General features: G+C 41.9%; 1 protein-coding gene across 2 annotated transcripts in view; it reads left to right on the top strand.

Annotated features, from left to right (window-relative positions):
- The window catches only part of SHROOM3 (shroom family member 3), a 130,312-nt gene that overhangs the window by 92,923 nt on the left and 13,300 nt on the right, over positions 1-24,089 (top strand). For both annotated transcript variants that reach the window (XM_088133156.1, XM_088133155.1), the window contains exons 3-5: positions 5,905-6,036; positions 13,512-16,824; positions 22,616-22,692. In XM_088133156.1, coding sequence (XP_087989282.1) covers positions 5,978-6,036; positions 13,512-16,824; positions 22,616-22,692 — 3,449 coding nt within the window. In that variant the 5' untranslated portion in view covers positions 5,905-5,977. The remainder of the gene's footprint in view (positions 1-5,904; positions 6,037-13,511; positions 16,825-22,615; positions 22,693-24,089) is intronic.

The raw sequence follows: 24,089 nt of genomic DNA, 5'->3' as shown, positions 1-24,089 counted from the left end.
CTGGGGAATTCTGGGAGCTGAAGTCCACATAACTTAAAGTTGCAAAGGTTGAGGAACACTGTTTTAGAATATTCAAGCAGAACAAATAGCTAATATAGCAATGTGAGTTTTTCAGCAAAGATAAATTTTCTCCCTTTTGTACAGATGTAGCATCAAGGATATAAGAGTTTCATGCCGCAAAGGATTGAAAGAAACAGCCCTTTTGATTCCGTTTTTCCTTAGCCATAACTTGCTCCCTACTTTTTTCTCTCTCTTTTTTGCACATGTATTTATAGCACTTCTAAATTGCTTTGCAGGTTTTAATTATTATTATTATTCAATGCTACCCAAAAGATAATTTTGAAAAGAATGCGATAAATAAAAAGGTAGGAATTAAAAGTATGTGTAGATTTCCTTTTAATCGTGCTTGAAGGTCACAAGACAATTAAACACATAGCCAGCAATGAAAGTGTCAAATTTTCATCTTAGGTCCAACCTCTGTACCTTAGAATCCAGTGGAAAAGCCTTCCACAATCTGACGCCTTTGACTGAATTTCCAAAACATTGGGGAAGCGTTAGATAGAAAAACAAGAGGAAAAAATAAGGAAATTGAAAGTATTTCTATGTTTTCCTTTGGGGGAGTAGCATTCATTGTGAACATACTAGATAACTGAACATAGACTTCTTGGGTGGTGGGGCAAAAGTTGTCCTCACAACCAGAGAGAAAATGATGATTTAAATGATCTTGCCCTAGAATCCAGAGCAGTATATTAACTGGCTCTGGAAGATGGAAGCAGGTGGAGAATAGGGCTACTAGATCTGGGTTGCAAAAATCTAAGTAGTAGCAGAGAATTAGGAAAAACTCTTTGTGTTGCCATCGGATAGCTGCCAGGATTTTTGCAATCCAGATCTTGTAGCCCTAGACAGGCTTCTGCATTCAGACATGTCTTTTTAATACCAAAACAATTCCTGATAAGTCACTTTCTAGTGAGATGGGCGGTGACCAAATCTGAAATATAAATAAATAAATAAATAAATAAATAAATAAATAAATAAAAGACTTCTCTTCCAAAGAAAAGCTTATTTACTTGTTTATTATGGGATTTATAACTAAGCTTTCTGCTTATTCCAACTCTCAAGGCAAGATACAGCATTAAACATGCAAAGTACTGTGTGTAATAAAACAGAATTAATGCAACTAAATTCAGAATCAAAATTAAAATCTGTAATACCTGCCAGGCCAGAGCCTTCCACCAGAATTAAATCCTGGGTAATAGATATTTACCAGCAACTGATCTGGTATTTAAAAAGCAGGACCTTCAGATTGGAGAGTCTACCGCAGTGTTTCTCAACCTTGGCTACTTGAAGATGAGTGGACTTCTAGCCCCAGAATTCCCCAGCCAGCCATGCTGGCTGGGGAATTCTGGGAGTGGAAGTCCACACACCTTACGAGTTCCCAAGGTTGAGAAACACTGGTCTACCATCTCTGCTGCTTTGGTTAAATTGCAACTGGAGAAGAAGTAAGGCCAACCCCCAACATATCCTTTTTTCTCTACAGTAGCCACATTGCAGGTTTCCAACAAATCTCCCCCAGCAGTTACTACTTCAAGGCCAAACTCTGTTCCCAACTTTCCTGCTATCTTCATAACACACACCATAATGCCAAGCAATAGTTAACAAAAAACAATGAAAAGAAGCAGCAGTTCTTCCTCTGTTAGAACCCAAGCTCCCATTTATTTTATTTTATTTTATTTTATTTTATCTTATTTTAAGGACAGACAGGTTAGCCCACTCTAAGGGACTCTCAGACTAGTAAACTTACCACCTTTAGCCCATGGAGCAGAAGTGATGAAATCTCTATCCAGAGGAGTTCTGGCTGGGAAGTCCTTCTGAAAGCAGATACTATCTTCTGCCCTTCTCCCCTAGCAGGTGCTATATATAGAGGGAAAAGGCCGTGTCTCACTGTATGTGAAACTATTACCCATATAAAAGAATGTCAAACTCCATGGTGGGATAATGCTTTTATGACTGCAGCTCAAGACCATAAAATGCCATGCAGCCTTTCAAGTTCTCCAAACTCTGTTTACGTGCTCGTTTACTGTCTTGACCTGCCAAATAAAGGTGCGGGCCTCACATGCATATAACGTGTAAATACAGTGCTATTTAGTAGAATAATGAAATGCCAAATGCATTTCGGTGGGAAAATGTTGCCTGGCTGTATCGGAAGAATCAAGGTCTCGTGACCCTGAAGAAAGCTGTGTGTTTAGGTAGATGTACATCTCTGAGGCTTTCTCCTTTTTCATCTCTCTCGTATGTGTAGAGCCCTGTGTCTTTAGAAGCTCCCTAGAATGCAGCCCTGCTCTTCAACTAAAGGTAGAATATGTTGATGAGAACTTTGCTTGCAGACAGGAAGAAGCCTTGCTAGAGAAGAATGTCTGAATGGGAGAGAATTCAAATACAGGTAGTCCTTGCTTAACAACCACAATTGGGACCAGCAACTCCATCACTAAGCAATGTAGTGTGATGGAATGGAATTATGAAGGCCAGGCTCAGGGAGATAAACATTTTCTTAGCTCGCCAGAGGAGCATGGGAGATACAAGAGGATGAGACTGGCACCTCCCTGAGGAATTCACACTGTTGTGCTGGCTGACTTGGGAGATGGGGTTTCAGTCTGGGAAGATTCTTGCTAGAGGTTGTAGCTAATAAACATAGCTGAACTGAATTTGCATTGTCTCTTGGAGTTCCTTGGGCTAGGCCTGACATCAATCTTCCCAATTCAGTTCAGCTTTGTTTATTAGCTACAACCTCTAGCAAGAATCTTCCCAGACTGAAACCCCATCTCCCAAGTCAGCCAGCACAACAGTGTGAATTCCTCAGGGAGGTGCCAGTCTCATCCTCTTGTATCTCCCATGCTCCTCTGGCGAGCTAAGGAAATGTTTATCTCCCTGAGCCTGGCCTTCATAATTCCATTCCATCACATGTAGTCATTGAGTGAGACATCACATGACTGTGGCTTCAGTTTTACTGCCAGTTTCTCCACTGACTCTGCTTGTCAGAAGCCAGCTGTGAAGGTCACAATTGGTGATAACGTGACCATGGGACGCTGCAACAGTTGTAAACGCCTGTTGGTTGTGAAGCGCCCGAATCTCAATCACGTGACCCCGGGGACGCTGCGAATGTCATAAGTGTGAGGACCAGTCCTAAAGTTACTTTTTCAGAGTTGACATAACTTTGAATGATCTCTAAAAGGGCAACCATTAAGTGAGAACTACCTGTATCTGCCGCCTTTATCATTGGTTGCAGATATGACTTTTATTTAGTTGTATAAACATGGAAAGATGAACAATGTGGCATATTGCATGAAACTGAGTGAAGATCAGTAAGTCTTTCAGGTCTTCTAGGAAATTGAGTTTATGACTGGATGATGACACAACAAAATCTGGAAATTTAGAACTGATAAATATATATGTACATAAAGAGAAAAATAAATCCAGTATGGATTTATTTAATTTCACCTTGCCTTATATTCTGATTTTGACCCTTTTTAACATTCATCAATAGACTAGGAGTTCTATTTGTTTTAATTCAGAATGTTAATAACTACAGGGCAGCACCTAGCCAACTTTGGCTGGTCCCAGAATGCTCAGCAGGGTCTATCCTGGTTTGTAGTTGGATGGGAAATCACCAGTGATCCCACAACTGCAGACTAGATTGAGGAGTTGAAAAAACACACCAAAGGAAGAGAATAACAAAGTACTTTTACAGTGCTGTCAAGACAACTACCGGAACATGTCCATGAAGTCATCAAGAGTCAAAAGAAACATCTTCTATGAATAATATGGCCATTTATTGCAGGGATAAATTTCTGAGCACTGGGGTTGCAACATTCTGTACTCCTGGCAAGGACAATACTGGTCAGCTTTGGTAACACATCTCCAGAAGGCTGAAATATAATTTGAGTACACCCTCTATCAAACTAGTCCAGTGTTTCTCGACCTTGGCAACTTTAAGACGTGTGGAGTTCCAGAATTCCCCAGCCAGCCAGTTGAGGGAGAAATAAATATGGGTGTGTATGGTTTTTACTTAGAGATGGCCAGTTTTTATTTTGACCATCACTACCTTCACCTTTCCTTACTCACATCCTGCCCCCAACACACCCACATTACAACTCACAGCTTAGAAAAGATTGCGAGCCGCAATATATAGACAAGCACCTTTTTATCATCATCATCATCATGTTCCAGTTGTCTCACAGCAGTTTGATTTCTCTCAAACCAGCCCAAGAAATTATTGGGAATTATTACAGTAATTCATCCAGGGAATAGACTGTAATTTTTTCCTGCTGCCTAATGGACATCTGGAGTTTTCCAGCCTGGATGTGGAATATTTATCAGTAGGAATCTAGGGAATTTTTAAAAAGGAATCGGTGAAAAGATGTCCTTTCTAATAATCTAATATAGAGAGACATCTTCTAAATCTGGGAGCTGTTTCTATTTTTTTTTTAACCATATATGTTCATTTTTCTCCTCTGGCTAGCATGATCAGATGCAGAGCTCTTCTGTATTTAATCATTGTGAAGATCAGAGAATATGGATAGGTACAATTTGTCTTGCCAGCATGACATAAGCTACATCTACCAGCATAGAGATTATGAAAGAAGTATTACTCATCAGTTCACTTTGTTGTGTGTATGTAGCAGGGCCAGGAGCTCATTTTAAATCAGGTCTGGGTCAGGAGGGTAGGCAGTCAGGTATTAATCTATTCTGTCAAGTTTTTTCCAAAAAAAATATAATAATAAGCAATGTCAGAATAGTTACATGTCACTTTTCTCCCATACTCATTTTTGTATGCATCTTTCTCTAATATATTCATGACTGCATGCAATTTTCCACATTTACGTTGCACTTATTCAGCATCCCCAAATACAGCATGTCTATTTTGGATGCTGGAAAACATTTTTAGACAGAAGCTTGTGGACTTCTCGAATTATTTGCCCAGCTGTGTCAGAGTAGGTTTGACATCACTTTAGGAAATCTGTGGATTTTTTTGGCATTTGGTAGTACGCAACCCAGAAATAGTGAATATGAGTTGCAGCTACCTACATTTCATTGAAATATAAGGAAGAAGTTTCTGATAAAATCTGTACCAAAGCGGAACAGGCTATCAAGGGAAATGGTGGGTTCTCCATATCTGGAAGCTTTTAAGAAGAGGCTAGACATTCACTTCTCATTAATTGGTTTTCCTGCACATTGCAGAAGATGGGAGTAGATGATCCTGGTGATCCACCAAGCTCTACAATTCTATGTTTTGAGCTGTTATTGTCAGCAGCAAGACATGGGCCCATCCCTGAATTACATAAATTCTACAGAAATTGTCTGCTACACTTTTCGTGGATTTGCTTCCCATTGAAATCATTTAATTTACGTAGTATGGAGACAGATGTTTTCCTGTATAGGTTTTACTCCAATATCTCTGTTGTTCTGTACTCTGGGTCTCCTATAATCTACTCAATTTATAGGACTTGTAGCCAGTCACAGATAATAGGCTTATTTGTGAATTTGAAACCACCACCTAAAGGCCACATTGCCCTTAACATTGATAAATTGCAGCTGCCAAAATGGGAGATGAAATTAACAGCATGCAGTATTTTGTTTGCTTAGTTCTCAGATCATCACAATTAGAACATCCATCTCCAGTTAAATAAATAATTGGTTTTCCAGCAGGGTGATCTTTTCATCCCTGACTAGTAGAAGAGCAGAATGTAATAAAAAAATCAGAGAGCAGAGACTGTGGCATGTTTAAATTCTGGACAGTGTCACATTTTTGGCACACGGTAAATGCTGAATAACGATTGTAATTGTGCTATACGTACCAGGGTACCTGAGCAAATGGACAACTCTAATAATGTTACCTGTTCCTCACAGGCAAAGTGATCCTGTGGGCCGATCACACTCCTGGCATTCAGCCAAGTTCCCAGAGACCCCAGCCGATCTCAGTATGATGCAAGTATCTCCAGGGATGATTAGCAGTCCTTGGCATCAAGCCTACCATCCAAGGTAAGTCTTTCAACATCTTGACCACAGATCAGCTCCTGAGAAGTAGTATGAGGTGGTGTGGTCTGTCCTTTCTCCTCCAGAAAGAACCTCGTCTTTTCTGCTGGAAGCAGACCATCCCACTCTTAGGGACAATTCACTGCACTAACTCTCAAATGCTACACTACCTTTATGGATTTAGAACCACTGTGTGCAGGCACATGGCCCCAACAGTTTTGCAAAACGTTGGAGATTTATCTAGCATTGAGATTCGTTCAGAGCTCTAATTGCATCATCTCGCGAGCCTTGTTTGACTCCTGGCTCAAACTTTTGGAAGTTTTATGAGCAAGGCTATGAATACTGTGCACCAGAAACAAACACAAAAATAAATCAAACTCCTTCAGAAAGTTCCAGCCAACTATCTATGACTTGATTTTGCACATGGCAAAGAATTATTTTGCTTTTATGAATAATTATAAAAACCTAGATTTAGATATGTATCATACAGTTTAAGCAAAAGTATGGTGAACTTTTAAGAGGATTATTATGATTATTTGCCATCAAGTCATTTTTGACTCCTAGAGACCACATAGATAGATTTTCTTTAGGAAGGTTTGTCCCCAACCTGGTCTTTCAAGTCTCTCAACTCATCGTCACTGTAACTGAGTCCATCCACCTTGCTGCTGGTTGTCCTCTTCTCTTTCTTTCCGCCTTTCCCAGCATTAGAGCCTTTTCCAGAGAGCTGGATAATTTGAGCCTGGTCATTTGTTCCTCGAGTGAGAACTCTAGATTGATTAGTTTGATGATTCATCAGTTTGTTTTCTTGGATGTCCGTATTATTCTCAGGAGTCTTCTCCAACACCAAAGTTCAAAGGCATCAACACTCTTCCTACATAATTCAGACATAGCTATGGGTCATAATTCTGAATTATGTGATAACTCAGACTATCAGGGAAATAGTATTCCTTACAAATATTTAAACCTTTGTATCTGCTAGCAGAAATCCATCTTGAAAACTTATCTTAGATGTTTGAAAAAGAGGTAAATAAATTCTAGCTGGTGATCATCCTCATTTTCTCCTATTGCTTGATCACTTCAGTATTTATACACAGACAAAATAGTTCTGGACATGGGAAGGCAGGGGGCTTTATTGAATTAGAGAGCTAATTACTGAAGGAGAATCTATTTCTGTTGAACATAATTTACAGAAAAATTGGTCACAACTTGGTCTTAAATTAGGCAAATGGAGTAATTCCTTAAACACATGAGATTTTCTCAAGTCAAGAACATAAACAGCATTTCAAGAATAGTGTATATTTGCATCATTTAAAATTAAAGGAATCTCTAAATATTAATATACTGTAAAACTCTTAGATCCTCTCTTGACAGTCTTAAACTATGAGAAAATGATTTGATTGGTTGGGTTTGGGCCCATTTATGGTATAAAATTCATTTTAAATTGGTAAAGGAATTACCATCCCAGTGGGCTATATCCCTTTAGCTAATTTGGGTCAAAAATTTTAGAGGACATTGGAAAGATTGTAAGAATTAATACCAATGTAGCTTTATTGCAGTTTTCCTAGACATTCAAGATGATGCAATACCATTTAATTCAGTTGTCAAAAATAATTCAGTTGTTCTTCTTATCAGCCAGTTTTCCTATAGCAAAATAATGAAAAACTAAATTATATCTTTATTTGGATCATTAATTTTTGTTTAATTTGAAAAATTAATACAGCAATGAAGAGTCTTGAGGAATCTTTTAATGAAACAGTATTTTATTCACATCCAGTCTTAATTTTTCAGTTTGTTGATGGAATTCTCAGTAGATTATTTCTACCTATATAAATATACCTTCAGGTAGAAAGACTGTATAAGGGTGTTGATATTTTCATGTATCCTTAAGATAAATGGAGTTATATATACATCCAATATATGTATGTTGGTAGGGGTGCTTTAATATAGTGTATATATGTATACAAGTTGCAAATGGCAATCACATGACCATGGGACGCGGCAACTGTCCAGGATTTGCCTAATGATAGCAACTGGGACTGCCAAGACTGCCGTCGTAAGTTGGCGCAGTCACGTGATATCACACCTTACGACTGCATTGCTTAGTGACGGAGTTTACTGGTGCACATCATTTTCAGTGTTTTGTTGATCACTGTTTATTTCTTTTAAAAAAAGCCCACATTAAGATAATCTAAATTTCATAACATTTGTAGTTGAGAAAGTTACATATTCTTATGTAACTTATTCTGTTTTCATTTTGTTTGTATTAGTTCATTCTAGTTTGCAAAATGTATTCAAGCTTCAGATTTCAATTCTAACAAATGCAGATGCTACTTTGGCTTCAGTTTTTTCAGAATGTACTGCATAGAATAGTTTCTGGTTCCTTAAACTGTACAGGTAAGCCTTTACCAAGGCTTACCCAATCAGGGACCAGGAACTCCGTCACTAAGCAATGCAGTCATAAGGCGGGATATCACATGACTGCGCCGACTTACGACGGCAGTTCTGGCAGTCCCAGTTGCTATCATTAGGCAAATCCTGGACAGTTGCAGCGTCCCACGGTCACGTGATTGCCATTTGCAACTTCCTGCCAGCTTCCCCACTGACTTTGCTTGTCAGAAGCTGGCAGTGAAGGTCACAAATGGTGACCGTGGAACACTGTGGCTTTGTAATTGCAAGCTGGTTGCCAAGCGCCTAAATCGCAATCATGTGACTTCAGTGACGCTGTGACAGCCACAACTATAAGGACACATCATAAGTACCCCTCGTTCAGCACTGTCGTAACTTCAAATGGTCACTGAATGAGTGGACACCAGCGAGGATTACCTGTATGTTCAAACTGGCATATAAGTAGATGTTCATGAGAGTGAACTTAAGATATCTGAAGAACATTAATGATAATTCTGGCTTCTTTTGTATGTACAGGCAAAGAAATTCAGTTTAATACACATCTCTGCTTCTGGCAATTTTTGAATCTCAACAGAATGATAGGACTGTCTCTGCTTCACAAGTCTACCTCTGGGATCTCACATTCCCTGCGAAAACTGGCACCACCAGTAATTTATTGAGATCAAAGAGTCATGGGATGGGAAAACAGGATGAAACTCTAGTATTATGGGGCAGGGGAGGGCCAGAAAGAGAAAATCTTTCAGTAGAGACCTGTGTTCTTATTCTTGATCTTAACCAACATAAATAATCTGGTGGAGTCATTCTTGAAGAAATACTGTGTTTATTTCAGTGCTATGGCTGGTTGCAAAGAGTTCCCAGGCCTAGAATGGTGTTTCCTCTCACACCTCTCTTTAGCCATGTTGGCTTCTCAAGGAGTTTCCATGTTGCAAACTCCTACTGGCATCCAGTGGACAGATGGCCAACCCTCCGTCAGGATCTTGCTCTGTTTTGGCAGTAGATAGATGGGGCTTTCTGTTAGAGAGATCAAACTCTCAGAGGCTGAGGTTCCTTAGCTGTTTCATCAACAGATGAAAAGGACAGTGGAGAAAATGAACTTTAAACAAGAAAAATGGCTAGTTCTGCCAAAGGAATTCCTCCTCAACATCCCCTCTGTCATGCTTTCTTTATGGCTCATTGCATTTCTTCCATTTGGTCCCTGGTTACTTAAGTTGTTCCCTTTCTTCCTTTTTTCCCTTTTTTCTTCTCTGTATCTGATGATGGAAAAATCAGCATTAGCCCAGAAACCATCCATGGAAAGAGATGACAAAGTAGGAAAACAGAAAAGACTTCCCCTTTGAAATGGTGATTGCTTTGATCAAAGCAGGAGATGTGGATAGTCTACAGATAACAGTCATATATTAATTTGGATGTAACATATCCTGAAAGTCAGTTGTTAGGGTTGAAACCAAAATTCAGCCTTGAGGGCTCTATTTAGAATAAAGGCTTAAATTGGAGCTTTAGCTGGACCAAGCAGAAGGTAATGTTAGCATTAGGCAGAGTGAAGCAGCAGATCCTGGGAGAAAGTAGGAAGGAGAGAACTGCATGATACACAACCTAGACTGCTCTTGAGCTAAGCTGTCTTTAGATGCAGCATAGACATCATTGAAAGAAAGACTATTGACTTATAGTAGTGTTTCTCAGCCTCAGCAACTTGAAGATGGGTGGACTTCAACTCCCAGAATTCCCCCAGCCAGCAGTGTTTCTCAATCTCAGCAAGATGGTTGGGGGAATTCTGGGAGTTGAAGTCCACCCATCTTCAAGTTGCTGAGGTTGAGAAACACTGGCTTATAGCCTGGATGTTCTACAATATTTATTCTTACAATGTGGGGGTGGGTGTCTTCAAATCAGTCTTGACTCCTGGCTATTGTCTGAACTAGTCCCTGCAGTTTTCTTGGCAACATTTTTGACAGTGGTTTACCCTTGTGTTCTTCCTAGGGCTGAGAGAGAGCAACTGGCCCAAGGTCACCCAGCTGTCTTTGTGCCTAAGGCTCACGGTCTCCGGGTTTCTAGCCTGGTGCTTTAACTACTACATCAAACTGGCCTTCAATATTTATACTAGGCTTTGGCAATTCAGAAGTCCCAATTTGTCTGCCAACTAAAAGGACTACCCACCTTTGAAGGAGTCTGAATATCTGAGCAGACCCAGTCCTAAATGATTCACCAAAACAGACCAGAGTCTGAAGCTGTGAGTTCCTGCTTCGCACTCCAAGATCCCCATATCCCACATAAATACCAACCAAAGAAGTCTCAAAGATTTGAGAACAAAACATTTAGAGAGCAGAGGGCAAAGATGGGAGCTGGTGACACTCATAAAAAGTGTATATAATTCAACATGCATTAACTTTGAATTTATATGAATAGTTACTAACCAGGAGGGCAGTATATTACCTCCACTTTCAAAGCAATTAATCGTCAGTCTTTAATGTTTTCTTGCTTTTTGCTTTGTGTTTCATGATCTTTTGTAAGCAACATCTCCTAAACTTCTGAAAGCTAAGTATGGTTTGCATCTCCTCCTTGTAGATTTTTCCATGATAATTGTTGTATAGTCTGATCCATCAGAACTTTTAGTATTTATGCATTGCCACTCCTGACTAGAAATGCAGAGCAATTCCTCTCCCTCTGAGGCTGGAATATTTTGCTGTGTCTTATTAGGAAGCCTTGAAGGGTCAAATCAAACTTACTTTCAGTTGCAGCTTGGAACCATGATAGAAGTTGGGCTGCTAGTCTTTCTAGGGCCATGCTGTCAGCACTGACCTGTATAAGCATTTCATGGTTATAGGCATGATTTTTTTCAGTCCTACCTGGAACCTCCAGAGATAAAACCTGCAATTTTCTCTCCTCTCTTACTGACTTTTTCCTCTTTATTTTGCTACTGATGTCAGCCTTTCAAGGTAGACCAGATCAGGAAACAGACTCCACAGGAAGACTGCAACTGTACTTTATTGAAATAGACTATAGGAACAGAATCTTGCAAGTCTGCAGGGTCTTCCCTTCTGTGCCTTTTTTAACCTGGGGATAGGGGGTAGTCTGAGCCTCTTTGTAATACTTTCCCACCTCCCTGGACTTAAATAACATGTATTACTTCTTCTGCACCTGGTGTTTCCCTAACGGCTTCTGGATTCCTTGTCCAAGGTCATCTCCCTAACTGTCTACAACTCCTTAGTAAACATTGAGCAGAACCTTTTTATGAGACTTTGAGTAATGTATTCATTTTTTTCCTTGATAGTTTATCAGATTAAATGTACCGTGCATGTAGTTTATGAATTAGTGCTCTTGAAAAAATTATATTATTTTTCATGTTTTGTACTCATGAGAATTCCTTTAAAGCAGCATTAGTAGTCTACACATAAAGATCATCTTCCTGAGTCAGAGAGGATCTTCTGATTATGGTAGATAAGGGAAAAAATGAAATTAAAAAGAAGACACTGAGTTGGTTCTCTCCAGCCTCTAGAATTTACTAAGATGAAACTAGGAAAGAACTTAAGACTACTGATGGCACTTTAGTCCAACTTGGGCTAAAGTTTGTTTTAGTCTATTTTAGTCCAACTTAGACAAGTCTAATTTCACCCCTCTTCTTCAGCCCATTCCAAAGCAGCCCAAAATTTCTTGACATATGGGCAGAATAGGCCCCACCGCATGCTTCTGTGTCATGATGTTTCCAGTAATGACTTAGCCTATTAGTGTGTCACATGATGCTTAAACTCAGGATTTCCCAGGTCTATATTTATCAGTGAACTAATTAGTACAGGACTGGTCCTTTTTCCCTTCGCTGGTTTTAGGGTGGTTTGTTTGTTTGCTTGCTTGTTTGTTTTTGTAGCTTCAAACCAGCCTTGACTCCTGGCGACTGTCTGGACGAGTCCTTGGAGTTTGCTTGCCCTTGCCTTCTTCTTCTTCCTAGGGCTGAGAGAGAGTGACTGGCCCAGAGTCATTAAGATAGCCTTCTGTCTGAGGCAGGACTAGAACTCACAGTCTCTTGGGTCCTAGCCTGTGCCCTTTAACCCAGTGTTTCTCAACACTGGCAACTTGAAGATGCTGTTCTCCATGGCTGGAGAATTCTGGAAGTTGAAGTCCACACATCTTCAAGCTGCCAAGGTTGAGAAACACTGCTTTAACCACTACACCAAATGGGCTCCAGCATGAGCGAAAAGAATGCTTGATTATAGCAATCTTCCCACCCTTGTCTTGGACTTCAATGCCAAGAATTCCCAGCCAGCATGGCCTGGAATTGAAGTCCAGCACGTTTGAAGGACACCTGTTTGTGGGGGGCTGGATTGAAGAATCCAGTTCTGTCCTCTTCAGAGTAGCAGTGACAATTATTTGTGTGTTTTGGTGGGAGGGGGATGTCCCAGCCGGCTTGACAAGGGATGTTTTAATTTTGCCCCCTAACTTTGAGCTTTCTGACAGGAGTGTCCTCTGGGAGAACCTCGGTTGATGACTTCCTGAAACTATTGAGGTTTACCAGCTTTCTGTTTCTCTTCCCACACCCATTCCTCATGGCCTTCTTTCCTGTCATGTGTGTTTAATTTTCAAAAACATCCCCAGTCTAGTTGGAATTTCCAGAAGGCTGTTGCCTTCACCCCCTAAAAAGAAAAAAAGGGAGTAAAAAGAAAGAGAAAGAAGGGACAGATTTCTCGCCTCCTTCTCCTGATCTTCCTTTCTCTAACGATGTCTGGATATTTTGGTGATGTTTAGGATGCTTGTGATGAATCTCATGGGTGGAGTAGACACGCACGCACTTCCCTGCAAAGCCTTGCTCCAGCTATTTTTTTCCCTCCCTTTACAGTGATAAATAAGAGACATATGTTGCAATGTCAAGTAATTCTTTCTAGGAAACCAGGATGACTGCACACTAAGAACAGAACGAGGCCCAAATATGGGTTTTTGTCTATCCTCTAAAAACTAAACATATCCCTCGGTCCCTTTATAAGTCAGAACGACTCTCTCTTGCTCACATATTGATGCTAACCAGTGTTTCCTCTGTGTATATGTGTGTGTGTGTCTCTCCCTCCCTCTCTCTCGCTTGCTTCTGTCTTCAGTTCCTCCACCAGTGATCTCTCCAACTATGACCATGGCTTTTTAAGAAGAAGTCCTGACCAGTACAGCTCCAGGGGAAGCATGGAGAGTTTGGACCATATGCCTGCAGGATACACCCATCATCCCTGCCATCTTTCGCCAGCCAAATCCACCAGTAGTATTGACCAGCTTGCTCACCTTCACAGCAAGAGGGATTCTGCTTACAGCTCCTTTTCAACGAGTTCCAGCACCCCTGAATATCAACTGCCTCCATTCAGCAAGGAGAGATCTTACTCCATGGAGAATGTGCATTCCCGGGGCAGACCACAGGAAGGGGGAATGCGGCAGGCAGACATCAGGTACATTAAGACTGTCTACAATGCCCAGAGAGGAGTTTCAGAGGAATATGAAGTGAAGTCTTCTGCTCTTGTGCCCACCTGCGAGGCCCACACTAAAGGTTACAGCTCCAGCAGGCTACACGGCCATAACAAGGGTCCACAAACACGGAATTCTTCGGACAGCGAGAGCCAGTATGTGAAGGGGCCTCCCATGCCACCCACCCGAAGTGATAGCTATGCAGCAATAAGGCACCATGATAGGCCCAGCTCTTGGTCTAGTCTTGAGCAAAGGAAGTCACTTAGGACTCATCCCAAAAATGCTTGGCTTCTCCTAGGTCAAGGCACTCCTCCTCCAGGACAGCTTTCGAAACCTGCATTCCTAGAAGGACAGCTCCACACTGTGATGGAGAGGAGTCCAGAGGGTAGTCCCACCTTGAAGCCCAAACAAGGCTACCCTCAAGCTGCTCAACCAGGACAGCCAATGCTTCCTACTGGGGTTTACCCCGTTCCTTCTCCTGAGCCACACTTTGCCCAGGTTCCTCCTTCCGCGAACAATAGTGGGCTGGTGTACCCAGCGCTTGCCAAAGAGAGTGCGCATGCTCCGCCTCCTGCTTCTTTCCCAGCTTCATACGAAAAGGCTGTTACCTGCAAGCCACATTCTGCCTTGGATGAGAATGGAAACCAAAGCGTTCCTAACAAGGCGACTATCTTCTACCATCCCGAATGTGGACCATCAGTGGCAGGGAAAAAAAAGATGGGCGATGAGGCTTCAAAAATCATCTTATACAGAACCCATCCTCAAGCCTACCCAACCTCTCCCAGACAGGATGAGGCAAAGCCCACCTATACAGCACAACCCACAATCCAAGAAAGTGCAAAAAATGCACAGCACTTGAACCATGCCTTTCAGCCCTGGTCATTTCACCTGAGAGATGTGACTGACAGCAAAGCCTGTTGCCCATCAAAGGAATACAGTTCAGGAGAGCAGCAAGAGGACAGGAATGCTAACCTGCAGAGAAGCGAGAGGGATTCCATAGCACAAAACCAATGGAGCCCCAATAAAGCCAAGCAGTACATATTTTCCTCCTTGCAAAATATCCCAGAGAGTACTCAGCTTCAGAACACCATGGATCTGAAGGAGGTGCAGGAATGTAAGAGTTGTTCTGGTGCCAAGTGGCATTTTGTTAACTCTGCCAGCCAGGAAGAAAAGGATTGTCAGGAGCAGGTCCCTGAATATTGGCAGGACAGAGAATGGCGTGCCTTGGAAGATCACCGGGATGCCACTGCTAGTACAGAGTATGGCCATGGCATGGAACCAAAGTACGAGGAGCCTTCTTCTCCATTGCTCCCAAAGACATCCGATTTCAGAACTGACCAGTTCCGACCTTGCAGCAGCAACAGCTTTCAGAACCCTTGGTGTGGGAAAACGGAGTCTAGGAAGGCCCGATGTTCTGTGCTGGAGAAGGTCAGCGAGATAGAGCAGCGTGAACAAGGCCATCAGCGGCCACAGAGTGCAAATGGCTTGAGCCAAAATTCTGGATCAAAGAAGTCCAATGTTGAAGATATCCGAAATAGGCATAACTCACAAGAGTATGGTCAGCTGCTAAATGAACACGGCAGGCTGGCCAGCACAAAGAACTCAGACCTGTACCCAAATGTGCTCTATCCAAATGAACGAAGTGCTGGCAAATCAGAGAAGGTCAACCGGTATTCTGCAGAGCAGCAGAGGGTGGCAACCACTGCTTTAGTAGCACTTCCAGAACAGCAGAGCAACTATCGCCACGGATGCTCTGAAAAGGAGTCACACAAAAAGTCAGGGCAGCTGCAGAGGAGCAGAAGTACATTCCAGTTGTTGGATGAACCTGAGAGAGACGTCTTACAGAAAGTTAACACCAAGGAACTGCGTGGCTCACAGCGGGATGTTCCCTTTAACAGGGCTTACAGGAACAGCATTAAAGATGCTCAGACAAGAGTTTTGAGGGCCACCTCGTTCAGGCGCAAGGACCTCAACATTAGTCCCGCATTTGGAAAGGACATTCAGAGAAGTGCTCCAAGACCAGCTTCAGCACACACTGGGATGAGGAGCACAACAGCATCTCCGCATACCCCAAAGGAGAGGCATAGCATCACGCCAACAGAGATAAAGCTGGACCATACGAATAAAGAAGGACTTCCTGGACCTCTGCACGTACACCGTATTGGGGGGAGGAAACGGCTAACTGCTGAACAGAAAAAGAGGTCTTACTCTGAGCCAGAGAAAATGAATGAAGTAGGTGTGTCTGATAATGAACTCTCACCCTCCTCACTTCAGAAGAAGATGCTGCAGTTCGTTTTCCCAGAGAGCACAGTGGCTGACCGGCGCAAGATCTTTGAGAAGGAGAACAAAGCTTGTTCTACCATCAATCTTTCCAGGCCAGAGCTGAAGCAGCTACAGCAAAATGCCCTTGCAGATTACATTGAACGCAAAACTGGGAAACGCCCATCTTCAGCATCCCAAGAAAGGGAAGGCTCTCAGACCCCCTGCCTGCAAACGAGTGGCCAAGATGGTCAGTCCCTGTCACCAGCTTCCAGCATGAATTCTCTTCAAGACCAGAGTCTTTTTCATCCCAGGGAGTCCCTAGAATGGGCCTCTAGAATAGGGCACGTTTTTTCTCCTCTGCCTGGGCATCACGGTTGCTTTAATCCCGTTGAATTTGAGAGCAAGATGGTGGGCCACCCAAATCACAGTAGCAGCAGTAACTCCACTCCCAGTTGGCTGAAAGCAGATTGCCGCCAAGATCATAGAGTTAATCCAGAGCTTACTAAAAGTACTCAGACGGATCTTGACATTTGCACCCAACCACATCCTGTGAACCAGGTCCTGGAGAAAAAGACACGGCTCACCAAGAAGCCTGGGAAGTCAGCTTCTGCAGAAGACTTGCTGGATAGAACAGAAAACCAGACCATGACCATACATGTCCGATCCAGATCATCTCCCTCGGCAGACAAAATGTGCCAGGTATGTACAGATGTAGAACATACGTCATAACTTCCTCGTGGCTTGTTGACCATGTATTTTCTTCCTTGTTTGCATTTGCAAGGATATCGGAGCACTGAGATACATTCTCTGAAGCTCCAATAAATCTAGGAGAATTGACGGCCATTTTTCTTTCTGTGTACTAATTAACACCCAACTTTCTGTGACCACATTTCCCAAATTTGTGTGGCAAGATATTACGGGGGCCCAGAAGATTGATCATGGGTACAATATACTTGTTCTGCAGAGATGATCTTTTGTGTGACTTTCAAAAATTTCCATGGGGGGCAGCATGGAACTTGATTTGTGCAAAGTTTGCTGATGAAGTGTCACATTTTATCTTCACATCTATCCTACCTTTTCTTCTCTGAAAGTTTAGGCAGACAAAAGGTTCCTTCTAACATTGTCCCTCTCTGTTTGCAAAAGACAGTTTGGATGTAGCTCATGTATTTTTGTTTAACAAAAAACCTGTGAGGATGGATGGTTCAAGCAGGGATCATATCAAGGTCACCCAAACTGTTTCCATTTCCTTAACCTTACCCTTTCAAATCTAAGACTACATCCCCTAGATCAGAATAGCTCTCAAACTGGGTTTGGACAAAATTTGGCTGAGCTCAACATATTTTAATTGAGCATTCCATTGTCCGTTCATGTGGTTGCAAATTGATTTATTTATAATTAATACAATCATTTCTGTATACCGTTGGTCTTGAAAAGGCTCAGGCGGTATGCAGTGGAACAAAAATAAGATAAAACCAACAACAAAAAAGAATCCATTTGCAGACAACCCAGGCCCACCTCCGCTGTCTCCTCTGAAAGCTCACTGGAATAAAAAGCTTTTCATTGCTTTGTGTAAATCGATCAGGGTGGGAGCTCCCCTTTTCACAGCAGCAAAGCATTCCATAATGTTGGGGCCACCATCGAGAAGACCCACCTAATAGGATTTAGCTCTAATAAGCCAGGTATAGGTTTCAGGATCTTTTAGGGTTGAATGTGGAGGAATTATACTTGGTCTTGATCTTCTACCTTTTAATTGCAGCTTTACGTGCAGAAATTTAGGAAGGAATTTTTGGTGGGGGGGGAGAGGAAAGTTTCTGTAGCTTTGTGTGTCCTAGATTTGTGTTAATGGCCCCAAAGCAGGGCTGCTAACGGTGTTGATAAATTTGTTAGATCTTCAGGATAGAGGAACATGCAGATGCACAAACAGGAATATGAACAAGAGTTCATGTGAATCTCCTAATATTCTCAGAATGTTGGTCCATCTCCCCCAGGATTATTTTCTATAATGGGCAACCACTTTCCAAGTCCATTTTCTTCAAGCACACACATGACTGACCATCCCTTTTCTTCAAACAGTCTTAATTTAATTTATTCAGTTCAGTTCAGTTTCAGTTTCAACTCAGTCATCCTGAATCCGTCCGAATGCACTTTCAATCAGGGCTCCCAGATCTGCTCTGCAGAGCTCCCAACGACCATAAGGGGGTAACGAAGAGTTGACTGTTGCTGCACCTCTTTGCTGCCATCTAGTGATCCCTTGGGCTGCCGTAGCCTTATTCGAACTGGGATCCAGCCCTTTTTTTTTAACAGCGGAGAAAGAAGCGAACGCCAAGCCAGGTTACAGAGAAAGCAAAGCTTGTCTCAATATTGATAATTTCTGGAAGACTTTATTTCTGTTGCAGCTTCACACTGCCCCAGCTTGGGCTCCCTATATATTTTTGCAGGCTCTCCTTGGGGGATATAATGTTCTGTGCTGCCTGGCTATAAATTACGCAGCAGTGTCACCAAAGGAATTTGTTTAAAGAACAGAGGAAATTGATAGCTATGCAATCTTGCCAGCCCATCTGTCTTCAGCCCTGCATTCCTCCTCTTCTGCTGCATCCCCTCTTTTAGCCTGTCTCAGCCTGCATGCCTTATAGGTCTCCAGCGTATAAATTTGGGTAAGCGCTGAAACGGGCCCCTCCTTCACCAGCTGCTGCCTTTGCCTCTGACAACGGAGGAAGGTAAGCTGCAGCCAAGGCAATCTTTGGACATAGAAAACGATGACCTGCTGGGGTCCTGTCTCCCCCAAATATGGGATCTTTAGCATCTGGAGAGAAGCCTGTATTTTTGTGCATTTTCTCAAGCTCTTTCTTTTGGTCTCGGAATTTTTCATACTTGGAAACCCCAGCTCTGCCCCGGGTGATCATTTAAATGCACAGGAAGACTGTACAATTACATCTCATTGACTGGGAACACCCCTCGTACTAATCCATGACTTAGTTTATTAGATTTTGGATTAATGCAGGATGACCCTAGCCACTGTAGCCCGTAAGCCATAGGTTATGGCTTTGCATGAGGTATTATCCCACTAATTGTGATTTATTCAACCACCCAGGATTAAAATAAACCAAGGGCTAAAACGGTATATGAATCCAGCCATTCTGTATCGTCTTAATTGGGGTGCTTCACTTTTCATAGCAAAGGAAAGGAGAATACGAGGACTTTTATTGGGGATTAAATACATCCAGGCTGGAGGATTCCAGATCTAACCCACATCACGATTTTTTCTAAAGATCAGATAACAAGCTGCTAAGGCAGTGTTCTCAACTTTGGCCATTTTAAGATGTGTGGACTTCAACTCCCAGAATTCCCCAGCCAGCATGCTGGCTGGGGAATTCTGGGAGTTGAAGTCCATACATCTTCAAACGGCCAAGGTTGAGAAACACTGTGCTAGAGTATTCAAACAGGATTGAAATAAATTAGGAAAACATCTTGTTTCTTGTAGGGCATCTTCCTACATAATCATTTGGTTGAATCCCATCTAATCTGTCACTCTTTCTTGTCAGCTCATCATACTTTTTATTCGCATTTAACCAAGTGCCATCACAATATACATATATGGGATAAACAGTAACTACAGATTTATCAGCTAAAACTCCTGTTTCCTTGTGGGTAAACAGTTCAATTTTATTAGCAACATATGTTGAAGAGTCTCTTAAGATTATAATTGGGCAAGCAATTATACCATCGGGAAATGTATCCCCATGCTGCTTTGAAATAATAGACCAAAATCTTTACATTAAACCCTTAGATAGTAGGCCATATAACAAATAACCAACTACATCTTCCATACAAAGGATTCTTCATCTGATACAGGAACAAGAGGGCGTTATTTAAAACCTACAAATGACAGAATAAGATAACAAAGGGGAAATAGGCTGTTTTGTTAGCGTCCTGCTTTGTTGAAGAAATACCATCTCAGGAAATCCAAACCAAAGCTGAGCCCTTTGCTTTCTGCTGTTTCACGATCATACATCTGATTCCTCCTGGCCAGAGAAGAATGCAAAGGCACACGCACTGAGGTTGTATTTCTACAGGAAGACCTGACATTGTCACCCCCACTCCCCATCTCACAGTTGCTCCATCCAACATCCTTTGGGGAGGTTCATCTCTTCCATGCTATTTAACCTGCAACAGCTTTTCAGGTAGCTCAGTTCCACTCTGCTGATAAGAGTTGGCAGGCTTTGGAAAGGTGTGTCTTCAGGAACCCTCTGAAGAGCTATATTTGGGTAGCACTTCCACATTCCAGGAATATCTCCTAACTTGGCCAGGGCATCTACTGGGGGGGAAGCATCAGTTTCTCTGGGCCGTCACCCTTGTAACTTTGGCTTCTCCGATAAATCATTAGTAAATTTTACCCATCCCAAGTCAAAGAATATCTCCTGCCTGAGGTAAATATAATACAACAATTTGATTCTTCATTTCCTCATTTTTTTTCCAGTAGATACCCTTTAACCATTGATTGATATTTAGTCATCGTGGTGATATGTTAGCTATTCATACCAGTACCCCAAATTTTATTTATTCGCTGTTCTTTGGATTATCCAGTGGTATGGTGGACAAAATGCATTGTCTTCTAATTGTTCATCATTGGAGCGTGAAAGATAATCCAAGCTGCTTTATAAGGAACCATCTATTGATAAAATGTCTGTGTGCTTTATTGGCCCTTTCCTGTAATTGCAATGATATGAATGTTCTTAAAACACACCATCCAGATGGACTGACAGGAATGGTGGAACTCATGTTAGAAGCACGAAAATGTGTAGGAATTGTTTAGTAGCCCGTTGTCTTTATAGAATCATAAGTGAATAGTAGCACTGGGATCTATGAAATCACAACCTTTTGTTGCATTAAGTATTTTCTAGGGCAGCTGGAGCTAAGAAACGTGCCATTTTTCATAAGATTTTTTTTTTTTAATTACCCATTTGGAAACCTTTAATTTTAGGGAGAAATCCTTCCATTTCTATCACAAGTGTGCAGTTGGCTTGTGGGCCGCAATAAGCTTCGAGTGGCAACCTGAGGATCAAATTTAGAAATGGACAGGGCCAGAGTTCTGTTTCTGAGGGGGATTTTAAAGGCTGAAGTTGATAACTTAAGTCTCTGCAAGGCATAAGGCACCTATTTGCCCTTTTAATCCCCCCTCTAGAAATTCAAAAAAAGACCAAATGGTTGACCCTACTAACTCAGGGGGTTCTGGAGGCCACAGAAAGGTGCTATAGGGCCACGTGGAGTCCCTGTGACACGCTTTTTGCATCCCTGATCATTTATAACTATGCAACTAATTTCTCTTATAACCAGGCAAACGGTCCTTTGGCCTGACTTTCCCACATAATAGCCCAGTTAAACTATCTTATTTTGCTGTTAAGATGGATAGGAGGATTAGTCCCCAGGGCTTTCTCATGATACCCAACAACTTTATTTCTAACATTCTCAAGTCTAGACTGTGAGTGCAACTAATGATATACCTACGAGGCTCACTCAAATCCACAGGTCTTTCTTAAGCAAGAAAAAAGTGGTGCCAAATGAAGATCACATTTAATCTCTCCCGGATTCTGCTTCAGCTCGTTTTCTTGCCAATTATAATTGTCAAACGAGCAAAAGAAAATATTGTTTCTCTTTTGGAACCTTATGAGAAGTTGCAGGAGACCAAGAAAGAGGATGCACAAATTATTATATGTGTATTTGTGTTTCCGTTTCTTCCAGCAGGAATTTCATGCTTTTAACATTTACATAGCAGGCAGAAACTGAGCCAGTGAAGATTTGCTGATACCCAGACGCAGCGATCAAGGAAAAGTGCTAGCACCGATAGCAGTTGCAAAAAACTGGGTAATCGGCAAGCATAGGAGAGAAAAACAGACGCAGAGATTGGCCTTTTTCTGTCTGTAAGCACAAAGGCAATTCAGCTGATCTGTCCCCCCACAAAAGTTTTTTCCCCCCTCTTCCTTCTGTCCACTCAAATATTCATTCAGTCATTTCCATGGAACTTGCACTGACCACATTATCTAGCTGAAGATCATTGCACAAATCTGAGCATGCAAACATTGTAAGTGGGTTGGAAGGAGGCTGCTGTTTCCTTCGGCGCAGAGAAGAGAGCCAGCATGTAGCTCTTCATAGCAGAGCAGGGATCCTGCAATCAGGGTATCCAGATGCAATGGAATACAGTGTTTATTCCCTGCTATTAGAACTGGCTGGCTGGCTGGGAGGGGATGGGGGTTGTACTTCGGCAGATCTCAGTAGTGCCAAGTCCGGAGCGCTGTTATTTGAGTGTGGAAAAAATTAGAGCGCAAATATTTTCTTGATATACATGCAAGTAAGCACACGTCCTCCTTCTCCTGTATTTATAAAGCAGTAATTGTATTGGTGTGGGCATCTAGATACTATTTCCTAAAGTTCTCTTTTATGGAGTGCTTGGTTTTTGACTTGCTTTTAACTTCCCATCTCTTTTCTCCTTAAGGATTTCCAGGTGGAAGACAGTAGTCAAATCTGTCATTTTGTGAAAGATCCTTTCTACGTCCTGGGTGCTAGCAGCAGGTAAGTGCGTGTGTGTGTGCGTGTGTGTGTGTGCATGCAGGCACGCTAGATACCTAGAAATGTCATTTCCAAAATTTGCAGCAGGAAAATAGTAAGCTCGCTCTGTATGTCATTGAGACGACCTTTTCTTCAGCCAAAGAGTTCTGTGTAATTCAAGAAACTTGCATAGTCCTTCGTCAACAGAATTGGGCCCCTTTTCATTTCTTGTAGCTTGTTTCCCCAACATAGTGGGCTTATGCTTCAGAACAAGAGGGGGGTAAAGCCAGAAAATACAGCTTAGTGAGGGAGCTTCCTAAACCAGTAAAGAAAGAAAGAACAATTACATCTAGGAAAATGATTCAAAGATTTTGCTTCTCAAATTGCATGGGCCGGAGTGAAGCGCTTCCTGTGCCAGAAGAGTCGACATGGCTTCTTCCAGAACCTCCCAGGCACCTCTCAAATGCTTTACTTCATCAGCAGCCCCACTTCCATGGCCTGTGAGCGCGCACGCAGAAACTCCAGCATCCCCCAAAACTTAGCTGTGCTAAGCCTTCCAGACTTCACAGCTGCTTCAACATTCAAGGAAGGGCAGGTTGCTTGCAACAACATGCTTCGTGAAGCACCCCTTCAGATGCTTTGCATATCCCACATAATTACTGCTCCAGAGGCCAGATGGCAGGGAAATCATGTGAGAACTATTTCAGAGTGTAATATATTAATCTAACATATTCATGTCATACTCCCCCATGGAGCTGGTGTACAACTGGAAACTTTGGTCATGTTAAATTTTCATGCTCCTCAAATTAATCCCACTCAGAAATGACATTTTATACATGAAAAACTATTTATGCTTCTGTCCAATCACTAACAGTGAAACCATCTATGAGCTGGAATGGAGATCCCCCTTGTAACTGAATATATTTTTAGCAATGAACTCCGGAGTACAACAGTAGATGTGAACTGTATCTTTGCTGCATTATTTGCCACAAGAAATGAAAGCATTAATTATTTTTGCATCTGTTAGCGACAATGAGTGAACCGTGTTATTGAACCTTAAAGATAATTATTTATCATTGCCTATTTTATTGGTAGCACAGCACTGTGAACAAGGTGTTATGAAGGCTATGTATGTGCATTCATGCCCAGAGAACATTTCCACACAAATTGACATGTTGGGAGATGTGGCTATTTCAGCATTTGACACACTGAGTTTGGAGAGGCACTTCAGTTGCTTCACAGAGTGTACCTCTAATACGCACACCTTCAACTCAAGCTCTAGAATAAAGTTTGGAATTATGTCACCTTGTCTGGGCTCAGAAGCTAAGTAGAGTCGGTCCATGTTAGATGGAACGCTGCTAAGGAATACGAGGGCTTTAGGTTAAATTAGGAAGTAAAAAAACATTCCAGAAAATAGCATT

The sequence above is a fragment of the Python bivittatus genome, unplaced genomic scaffold (genome assembly GCF_059951505.1).
Source record: "Python bivittatus isolate LINGU-HERP-01145 unplaced genomic scaffold, Pbiv_v1 ctg000070_np1212, whole genome shotgun sequence".
Lineage (NCBI taxonomy): Eukaryota > Metazoa > Chordata > Lepidosauria > Squamata > Pythonidae > Python > Python bivittatus.
The sequence above is the reverse complement of the archived record's forward strand: the minus strand, read 5'-3'. Positions and strand labels throughout refer to the sequence as shown.